The 9,948-nt window shown below is 34.1% G+C and overlaps 2 protein-coding genes across 4 annotated transcripts; one reads left to right on the forward strand and one right to left on the reverse strand.

Annotated features, from left to right (window-relative positions):
* Positions 1 to 811: 811 nt before the first annotated feature.
* Positions 812 to 4,897, forward strand: LOC117923009 (protein NUCLEAR FUSION DEFECTIVE 6, chloroplastic/mitochondrial-like). 3 transcript variants are annotated; one of them, XM_034841270.1, is made up of 3 exons: positions 812 to 1,065; positions 1,144 to 1,265; positions 1,959 to 2,388. In XM_034841270.1, exons 1-3 carry the CDS (start codon positions 914 to 916, stop codon positions 1,976 to 1,978), a joined length of 294 nt encoding a protein of 97 aa, XP_034697161.1. In that variant the 5' UTR covers positions 812 to 913; the 3' UTR covers positions 1,979 to 2,388. The 3 variants fall into 3 exon arrangements, with proteins under 3 accessions (XP_034697161.1, XP_034697162.1, XP_034697160.1); XM_034841271.1 differs by lacking the exon at positions 1,959 to 2,388 and adding an exon at positions 4,528 to 4,897 and having other exon boundaries at positions 814 to 1,065; XM_034841269.1 differs by lacking the exon at positions 1,959 to 2,388 and adding an exon at positions 3,490 to 3,789 and having other exon boundaries at positions 814 to 1,065.
* Positions 4,898 to 5,789: 892 nt separating this feature from the next.
* On the reverse strand, positions 5,790 to 8,726 carry LOC117924369 (uncharacterized protein At4g28440). The gene is made up of 2 exons (XM_034842983.1): positions 8,267 to 8,726; positions 5,790 to 6,429 (listed from the first exon to the last, which is right to left on the reverse strand). The coding sequence occupies exons 1-2, from the start codon at positions 8,523 to 8,525 to the stop codon at positions 6,239 to 6,241; spliced, it is 450 nt and encodes a 149-aa protein (XP_034698874.1). The 5' UTR covers positions 8,526 to 8,726; the 3' UTR covers positions 5,790 to 6,238.
* Between the last annotated feature and the right edge of the window lie 1,222 nt (positions 8,727 to 9,948).

The following is a 9,948-nucleotide window of genomic DNA, read 5'->3' on the forward strand; positions in this document are numbered from 1 at the left end:
CTAAAGAAACAATTTTTTGTTCATAAAAATAAAATTTTAATAAAACATATTTTTGTTATTTCATTTATTTTCTAAGGATTATTTTAAAACTAATTAAACAAATAAAAAAATGATTTATAGATCAAATTTATTTTTAAAACATATTTAAAAATTTTAAAAATAAGTTAAAAACTTTAAGTTCATAAATAGATTTTTGTTGTATAAAACATAAAAAATAAAAATAAATAAATAAAATTGTGAAATAGTTATTTTTTTTTAACTATTTTCAAAAACATTTTCCAAATAAAACCATAATTTTCACTTGAAAAACACAGTGATAAGTTTTTGAACTATTTTCAAAAACATTTTTCAAATAAATCTTTCATTTATGAAGTGCCTTTTTACATACACTTTTTGTTTTTTGCATTTGAAAATAGAAAATAATAGTAACTTGTTATAAAATATAGCAATTTTTATTTTTAAAAACATAAAATAAAATTTGTAGCTAAATGACATCTAATTAATTGATCGGTAAAATATTTAGATAATCTTTGCATCCCAAAGAATTTGAAATGAAAAAAAATATATATTAAAAAAAATTAAATTAATAAATTATTTTTATATACCATTTTAAATAATTTAATATGCAATGTTTACTAAGCTGCCAAATGTTCTCAATCGGATCGCATATTCATTTACCAAGTTTAACCCGGTTTGAACCTTATATTAGAAAAATGGATATCGATTTGGCTTGAGTTGAATCTCGGATTGGGCCGGCTGTAGACAAATAAGTTTGATATGTTGAGTTTGGGTCAACAGATAATAACCCGCTCGAACCCGCTGGACTTGCACCCTAGTGAAACCCCAAGAGACCTGAAGGCTAAAACCCAGATCCCCAGAAAAACCCCAAGCTCCCAAAACCACTGTCCCAGAGATGGCCGCCGCAGCAGCCAGGTCCGTTTTCCGCTCCACCGCCGCCCGAAGCGCGGCGGCGAGACTCACCGGAGGAGTCAAGTCCAAACCAAAACGCACTTTCTCCTCCTTGGGCATCTCCAACCAGAAGCCACTATCTCGCCGCATTTTCAGGTCATACCAATCTCCACTCTTCATTTTCAAATTAGTTTAAATGAATCACATAGGAGTAATCTTATCTTGTGAATGAAGGTCTCCTGTTGAGATGAGCTTCTGTGTTGAATCAATGCTTCCATTTCACGCAGCCACCGCTTCCGCATTGCTCAATTCCATGCTCTCCGTCTCCCGCCGCTCTTACGGCTGGACTCCTGAAGGTAAATTTTCTCTTCAATTTTCTTAGTGTTACACACATGTATGTTTATTGTATATGTTTCATTCATTGATGTTGATTGAATGAATGCGTTGTCCTGCATCGTATGCTTGGAGGTATTGCAGTTATTTTGTCAATTTGGATTGGATTGGTTTATTGGTTGTTGAACTGGTAGTGTCGTGATCAATTGTGTTGATTTTATAAAGCAAGCTAACATCTGTGATTCTGTTAGTGAATTCTATAGAATAATTTTTTGGCATTGTGGATTTGAGAGTGCTTCTGTTAGGTTTGAATCATGTGATTTCGGGATTCAGAAGTAGTTCAGATTGAGAGAAATCAAATGCTAGGATTGCAAAAGTCTAATGCCCCATTTCAATGTTGATGGTGGATATTAACCAATCATTTTCCTGGTTTTGTTCTTTCTCACTGTCATTTTAGGTTATTCTTCCCAAAAAGGAGCAAAAACTTTGAAAAGAGAGGAGAAAGGATTGGCTATTTTTCATTTTTCAAACCTCAAATGGGTTATATATACTCATTTTATAGGATTTTTTTTTTGTGTGTGGGAGAAACATTTGATTTTGGTGAATGGATCATACATTCACTTTCTTCCCACTTGTTAGTTTTTCTATTCTAGGTGATTTCATCTCTCTCCTCTCTCTCTGTCAATAAAAGAATGCCCACTATTTTCCTTTTGTAGGGAAAGACAAGACTAGATGAAGATCAAGCAACCCAAGATGGAGTCACAGGAATTCATTTTTTTTCATTTGAGTTTTGAAAGTGTTGGTGAATGTTGTCTTCTGTAGATTTGCAAGAAGTTTTCTTTCTAAAATTGAAGAAAAGAGATGAATAGTTCAAAAGTATTTGATGATTTTACGGAGTTAGAGCATCTACTAAAATTTTATGGATCTTTTGAAGGGATAGTCTGGACCATTTCATGTAGTATTTGTGCATCTCTCAGAATAGAGTTTTTGTACTTATTGTATGTCCTGTTTCTTCACCAAAGTTATAATTTCCTCATATTCATCGGATATATCTAAAATGTATGTAGACCTGTGGATTTGCTTGTAAAATCTATATGATAAAGTAATAAATATGAAATGAAACCATAGTAAAGTGTTTTTTTTTCCCATGAAGCATGTGTTGGTTAGAGATTCTGGCTCTAAATTTCAGTATAAAGGATTAGAGGCTCAAATATATATATAACTAAAGGCATTACGTGCAGATGACAATGTGAATTGGTTAATACGATGCTGTTTTCACAAAAAATGGGCATCGAACTATCTTGCTTTTCATTCATGATTTCCGGTATTTTGATTATATAAGGTCCATCATTATAAGGAAGAAATTCTGGACCTGTATTTTCTTACACTATGTTTCTTGGAATATTTGATTGTTTAACATATACCCTCATAAGTATCCTCCCCTTCGCCCTCCTTTTCCATTCATATTAAACAAACAGACACCTTTTGTTAAAGGTAACATGTATTGTTAGATACTACTTGGTATGCCATTTTTTTCATAGGTAAATATACTAAGAGTTCTTATCAAAGACATCTTTGCTTTTTACTGATATTAAGTTGATTTCTCTTTCTTTTTTCATTTAAATATACTGTTTCAAGTGTGACCTTCTAAGCCAAATCCTTGTATCTTTAAATTTGCGTAAGGGATTAGACCTTAGACACATACCCATACCCGACACTAACACTCAAACCCATGCATTATAGATATAAACCACTTTAACCATTAGACAAAAAATTTTATGTCATCAGCTCTTTATGGATGTGTACAAGGCCAAGAAGCTTCAGATGGTACTTATTTTCCTGTAGCAATTGCTGTTGTTGAGCTTAAATTGCGGTTTCTTTATGTCATTGGTGATATCATTTGCATGTATGAGTCCTGCAATTTTGATTGATTTTTAATGAGCTAAATTTTTTTAATAATCTCTAAGTAACTAAATTGATTTATGTAAGAGATCAAACCTGGCTGAGCTAGTGGCTTCTTTTAGTTTCTTGTTCATTTTTAATGAGTAGATTGATGCCACACAAGATGATAATTTTCTGCTGATACGAACAGGAGAATATAAGTGACAGATTTATTCAATATTTTCAAGTTAATCTGAACTGCCTTCTTTCTCAATTGATGTCCATGTTGATATGATATTTTCTTTAATAGGAATCGATTTTCATATGACCATTTTAGGATCATACTGATTTCTTGTATTCAATCAGATTGCAATGATGATGTATGATGAATGTCAGACGGTTCGAGCAAAGTTTTATGTACATGCGCTCTAAGGCAAATCCTGATATGTTAAGCATATTGAATGAGCTCCAGAGAAGAAAGCTTTCTGTGCTTCTATTTTTGAGATTTCAACTTAGCCTAATGTTCTGATGGTTTCTAAATAGATAAGTTTGCAATTAACTATTATAGATATTTTTTTTACTCTGCCAAAAGCAATCCGATATTAAGTTTGAATAATCAGGATTCGGACCTCATCATATTTTGTTATTTTATTTATTTTTCTGTCAGTATTAGATGTTTCTTCAAGTCACACTCCACTTGGTTGGTGTTTAAACATCATAGCAGGCAATCATTGTCATCGGTTCAAACTTGTTTAAGGGGCTTAAGGTTCTTACTCATATTGCCTGTTATGGTTTTAAGTTAAGGTAGAAGCCCATGTTTCTGGCCTCTTGTGTGACAAGGTGGATTCAACCACCTATTCTTTTTTCCAGGAAGCAAAAAAGTGCATTTTTGTATAAGAGGCTAGCTATTTGGAGTAAGTCCCTCAGTATAATGAAGCCGAAGAAACATAGTTGGGTGGTGATATGTTCTGAACAGGATTGAAAACAATGTAGTTGCCCATGCAAGTTAAATTTCTTATTTTGTGAAGATGGTTTCTACCTTTTATAGAATGAGAGGAATGGTCTAGCCTTCCAACTTGGCTCTAGGGTTTTGGACCTAGGAGGTGAACTCCCTACCAATACAGCTAAGATTTAGCCTCTATTTTTTCTCAGTTTTGACAATGGGATTTGCTTTGATTAAGGCTGTGGTTACTGAATGAACATATAAACTTGCTTATTACCTCCATTTCTTTTTATAGTGGAAGTTTGTGTTGTGAATCTTAGTAAACACTTAACTAACAACTTATGGTTAGATAAATGATGTAATTATTTTGTTAATCATTTTTTTCCATGACTTTTGGTTGCACTCAATTCTAGTATCCTCTGTAAGTAGTTTTTTTTTTTTTTTGGTTCTTGGTATTGTAGATGGATGATTATTGTTTGTTGGGATGCGGTGCATTGATCGTAGTTTCCCTGGATTTCAATGGACTTTGTGAGGCCACTGCTTGGAGCGTTATTCTCCTTCATTGAATGTGAAAATTCAAGGTTAAAGTTGTTTCCTGAGAATTTGAAACTAGGTATAATAATGAAATATATCATAATTTACATTATTTTTTTCTTCTCGAAATTGAATGCGGGACTACCTTGCATGAGTTCATTTCAAGGATACCGTGGAAATCTTTGGTTATGCAAAAGGATATAGACTATGTACGATTTGATGGCTTTTCTTTGCACAAACCCGAAAAATCAAATATGTAACTTTCTTTCCAATTGAATGCGATTAACATTTGGGAAATAGAGATTTGCCACTTACCTCTTAACATAGCAATTCCTGCTTATTACATATGCAAAAGGTAATTGAAAAAGACCTGAACTGGATTCCCAGCCTCTTAATTCGATTAGGGTTGAATTACCCTTCCATACTAATGCTTAGCAATATTGGGGAGAAAACTCATCGAGTTGTTTCATGCAATCATGCGCTGAATTGTTGTTTGATCTGAATGATTTGTCATTAGATCCAACTTTATTCTGGTGTTGAAATGCTGATAATTTAGCCGTCTTAATATTTTTAAGAGATCCTCTCCGAATTTGCTTGGCTGAAGTTTTAACGATCATATTCTGTTGGAATCCTATTTGCCTCCAACAAAATTCAACCAAACTTAAAAATAAAATCACTCATTTATGGCTGAGCCCGCTTGAGGTTGTCGAAGGGTGGATTTCAGTTTCGCATTCACCAAATGAATAGCTGCCATAGAAGCCAATTGACTGCCAGCATAACCAACTAAAAGAACCTATCCATTGGACGAGAGTAACCTCGAGCCATAATGGGGCATTTAGGGCCTGTCACAGGTATGTAGACCCTAGCGGAGCATTTGCATATAAAACGGAGTGAATGAGTACAAGGGGGAGAGAAAGAAGTTCAGATTCAATCTCTTTTTTTAAACATATTTCATATATCTTATTCTTTTACGTAATATAAGAAATTAAAAATTAAATGGAAAGAGAAAAAGAATTATAATGCGAATCTCATATTTCTGTGGTGATGGAGCTTGAATTTTCAATATTTTTTGGGTTGTAATTTTTGAAGCACTTCATGCCAATACATGTGGCAAATTTGATCATAAAAGTGATCAGGGAGAAGCAACACGGTGCATAAAATGCATAAGTTGGCATGGGAATAAGGTAAATTTGGTAAATACAAGTATTATAACAAGCTAATTGATCAACTTCCAACATGCTGGTAATGACAGTCACCAACAGGAGATAGACAAAGCAACACATATCTGCACATATTCCCACCCAACAAAGGCGTAAAACCATAAACATATTGTAATTTTAGCATTTGGATACCCAACCATCACAGGCTTGGTGGGCACTGCCATGGACACAAGTGATGATGATCCTTTTTACATGCCGTCTACTTAAACTGGCATTTGACCAAATCCCAGATTGCACAAATGTCAAGGGGAAAGACAAACTGTTTCCAGTGAGATGTATACCAAACCAAACAACCATCACATGAAAATTGCACCTGATGAGCATCTCAGGGCAAGGGACACAAGAAAACTAATCATCAGACATTTAAAGTTCATAAAATACCATTTGTATCCAAACACTAACTTGCAAGAGATCCCAGTCACTCTTCAACAACATTCACCAGTTCATACTCAACAAGGGAAAGGTTATTATCCTTCTTGACCACAAACGTAGCTGGTTCAGTGGCCTCAACACGGCCCCATTTGTCAACAGCTAGCCTCATAGAACCCTTAAACATGTCAATCTTAGCATTTCGAATGATTACAGTGGTCTCTGGTTTCATCACGTCAACTGTATAGAACATAGAACTTTTATTACCATTAAATATTATAGGCTCAAGGTCAACAATTTTCACAGTCACACTACCGTTTCATGTAAAGAAAGCAAGAAAAAACAAAAAGAAAATGGAAGAAAAAAATACAAAACAATACAAGCACTCTAGACAAACAGAAAATTCAAATTTTTTTACATAAACAATTGCAACAAATAACAGCAACAGATCATATGAATTCAACAAAAGCACAGCTCATCTTGATTTTTGGAAGACAGTGTTTCATCCATTGCAACTGCATTTGCTAAAAGCAACATAACATAATATTAAAAATTGACACACATGCTTACTCAATGAATTCGGTTCATAACAAAAGACAAAAGAAGAAAATCAAAGATCTACATTTGATGTTAGATGGTCAAGGATTCAAGAAGCCAAAATTATAAAAAAAATTAAAAGAAATGAACTTAAAAGTCCCTGTACCAAAAGAAAGGGTTTCAGAGCATGATGGGATGAAATTCAGTTTGATGGATAGTAGATTAAGTAGTTCCTTTCATGTTATAGGAGCTGGAAATCCAAGATGTTGCACAGTCTAGTACTTATGGGAGAATTAGCTCCAACTATCATGACTGAATGAACAAGAAAAGTTGTTCCCAAATAAAAATTATAAAATCAAGGATTAATGCAAGAATCAAGCATTTGCACACATTATGTATGTACTTTCAAATACACCTTCAGATTTGCAAGGAATAAGTAATAACATGTTCAAATTTCACATGAAAAATCACTTGGTATTTAGGTTCTTAAGAAGTAATGCATATATGAATCTTAAACACACAAAACAGACATTTCTCAGATCAAATGGACATACAAGCATGTTCTAGCTAGGTAGCCCTCTTCAGCCTCCATTACCATGCTATTAGGAGAATAATAGGTTAGAGTTGTTAATTGAAATAAAGGGTAGGGATAAAATGGCATACCGCTCTAAGCAATGGGAATAAAGGGTGATAAGATGGGATTGAGAAATTATTATATTATTGTTACTCAATGCCATTTGAAGAAGAGACACCCAGCTGCTTCACAGAGATGGACTCGGGGAGGAATTGCTTCTCCTAGAAGTTTATTTGAACCAACAAACCATATATCTATTTTTTCAGTAGATGGGTTTTTAGGGCTGGAAGGTCAAGGGTTATGACAAAATTGTGGTGATAAAAGCTTCAAAAAATGACATTCTTCCAGAGGATGAGATCTACAAGGAAAATGGCATTTTCCCATAGGGCCTCATCTTAACAATAGGAAAACACAGAAGTTATACACATGATATGAATGCTGCCTAGTTTTCCAACAACAACAAAGAAACACTGGCAACCTATCTGACCAACTATGCAACAGTATCTAATTCACATTCAACTGCATATAGGAAGTTAGAGTAATACTCAAGAAATATAACCTCCTAAAATGAAATTCCATTTCATTGCTGCCATATGGCAGGGATCAGAAAATAAAATTGGAGTTCTACAATTACGACAAACTCAACTTGTTTAAGATTTCAAATTCCAATCTAAGTCCTATGTCTTCTCATTAGTCTTCTCATTAAAAAAAAAACATTATATTCGGTTCGACAGAGATTATTTGGTACAAACATGTCGATCATTTCAATTTTTGGAAACAAAAACAGGGGAAAATGAGACTTTTGTTTCTTTCATTTCCCCTGTTTTCTGAGGAAGTAAACAGAGACTATTATTCAGACGATAAGATTAACAGCACAAAGATTCAGGAAGAGAACAATCAATGCCAAAAGCTTAACAAACAATATAATGCAAAAAGAGGTTGGGTTTGGGATTTTAAAGAAAAGACCTTGATCGTTACGCGCAGTGAAGATGATGGTGCCCGTCTCGTCGCCGATGAGACACTCGGCGATGCAAGTGTGACGGAGGTTCTGAGGAGCGGCACGACCTTTGTGCAAAACGGTGTTAGAGGACAAAACATTCGCAATTAGAGTGTGACCGCTGGTGCCGGGCTTTAACTGATACACCTTCGTGAACACTGGCTTCCTCATCATTGGTTTCGAGCTCCCTTGCTGTGCTTGTTGCTCTTGCTTTTGTGTTGTCGCCATTGTTGAATCTCAAACCCTAACCCTAACCCTAATCCCCAATTGCGGGGTAGATATGCGCTCTGTTTCGGCTTCTGATTGGGGTTTAAATGTAGTTCTAAATTTCCAACTCAACTTCAAAACTCATCCAAACAATTAAATTTGAATCCGGTCGAATTCAATTCCACATTAATATTCAAGTTGGAATCGAATTTTTCCCAACCAAATGTACTTGCTATTTTTGCACCACTTTTTCTTTCTCCATGCTTGGTTTTTCCCTTTCTTCCTTTCTTTTTTTTTTTTTTTTTTTTTTTTTTTGTATTTTTCAATATTCATTTTTTTTGTAATTGGAATTTTTATATTAAGCATAAGAAGACATAACATTACAATTATAAAAAAATATATATTTTATTAAAAATAAAGTTTTATGGGGAATATATAAGTTTCATTTCTTGGAACAATTAAGAGCTTATTAGTAGGGTAGATCACAAATGCAGTAGACGACATAATATTTGATCGATCATCCGTAAAGTCACTTGAGCAACAAATTCCCCATTATCACACATCCTAAATTCCAGGAACATAGGTGTATGTGAGTCTTATACGAGTCTTTCTACAATCAAGGTTACTTCATCTTCTTATAATTAAGAGAATGATGAGGTACAAGGGATAAGGTTTATGTACCTATACTTTTACATCATCCATGGGAATAAGAAATGTAATATGAACAATGGATACATTCACACTTGCAACATAATGAGGCTCTAGTTAGAGACAATGAAGAGTTGAGAATGATGTTGCAAACCAAGCATTTAGTGTCCCTCAATGCTGTAGGCAAATCACGTAAAAAAAAAAAAATACTCATCACCAATTGTGAAGGAAAACAAATCAATTTGGAGCAAAAACATTTCGATTTTCGAGAAAGGCTAGGGTAGATTCTATGAAAGGGAAGACTATGCACCACTTTATGAATTAGGTTGTTCAAGGTTTAGCAAACAACCTCATTCACAAATGACATATGGGAGGCTAACATAACTATAAGATTTGTTTTTACAAAATTTCATTTGTATGACTAGATGAGAGATCCTATAGACTATCTTATGCACACCTACAACTCATGATCTTGATGGAAAGGAATAACACATTATTGTGTAAAGTATTTTTGACAAACTCTACAATTTCCAACATTAGTATGGTTTCACAACTTGCCTAGTGATCTGTTTTCATTTCTCAATACATGTGCTCTTCATGTCAAAGGGGAAAGATTTACTCAATTTTGAACATTTGGATAATGAGGGGAAGAACATCTATGTGAAACGATTTAGAGCAATGATGGTGCAAGTGGAAAGCTACAATGATACTACAATTAGAATAGTGTTCAAAAAGGGACTTCTAACAAGCTTCAAGTGTATAGGAAATATTGTAAGATTGTTTCCATTGGTGCATT

Source organism: Vitis riparia, chromosome 10 (assembly GCF_004353265.1).
Source record: "Vitis riparia cultivar Riparia Gloire de Montpellier isolate 1030 chromosome 10, EGFV_Vit.rip_1.0, whole genome shotgun sequence".
NCBI classification, from domain to species: Eukaryota; Viridiplantae; Streptophyta; class Magnoliopsida; order Vitales; family Vitaceae; genus Vitis; species Vitis riparia.

Bases quoted from the DNA above. Each gene is read 5' to 3' on its own strand.
- LOC117924369 (XM_034842983.1), bottom strand. From the start codon at position 8,525: ATGGCGACAACACAAAAGCAAGAGCAACAAGCACAGCAAGGGAGCTCG. The intron at 6,430-8,266 runs GTCTTTTCTTTA...TGTTCTATACAG, and splicing joins CACTGCGCGTAACGATCAAG to TTGACGTGATGAAACCAGAG.
- LOC117923009 (XM_034841270.1), top strand. From the start codon at position 914: ATGGCCGCCGCAGCAGCCAGGTCCGTTTTCCGCTCCACCGCCGCCCGA. The intron at 1,066-1,143 runs GTCATACCAATC...TTGTGAATGAAG, and splicing joins CTATCTCGCCGCATTTTCAG to GTCTCCTGTTGAGATGAGCT. The intron at 1,266-1,958 runs GTAAATTTTCTC...TTCCTTTTGTAG, and splicing joins TTACGGCTGGACTCCTGAAG to GGAAAGACAAGACTAGATGA.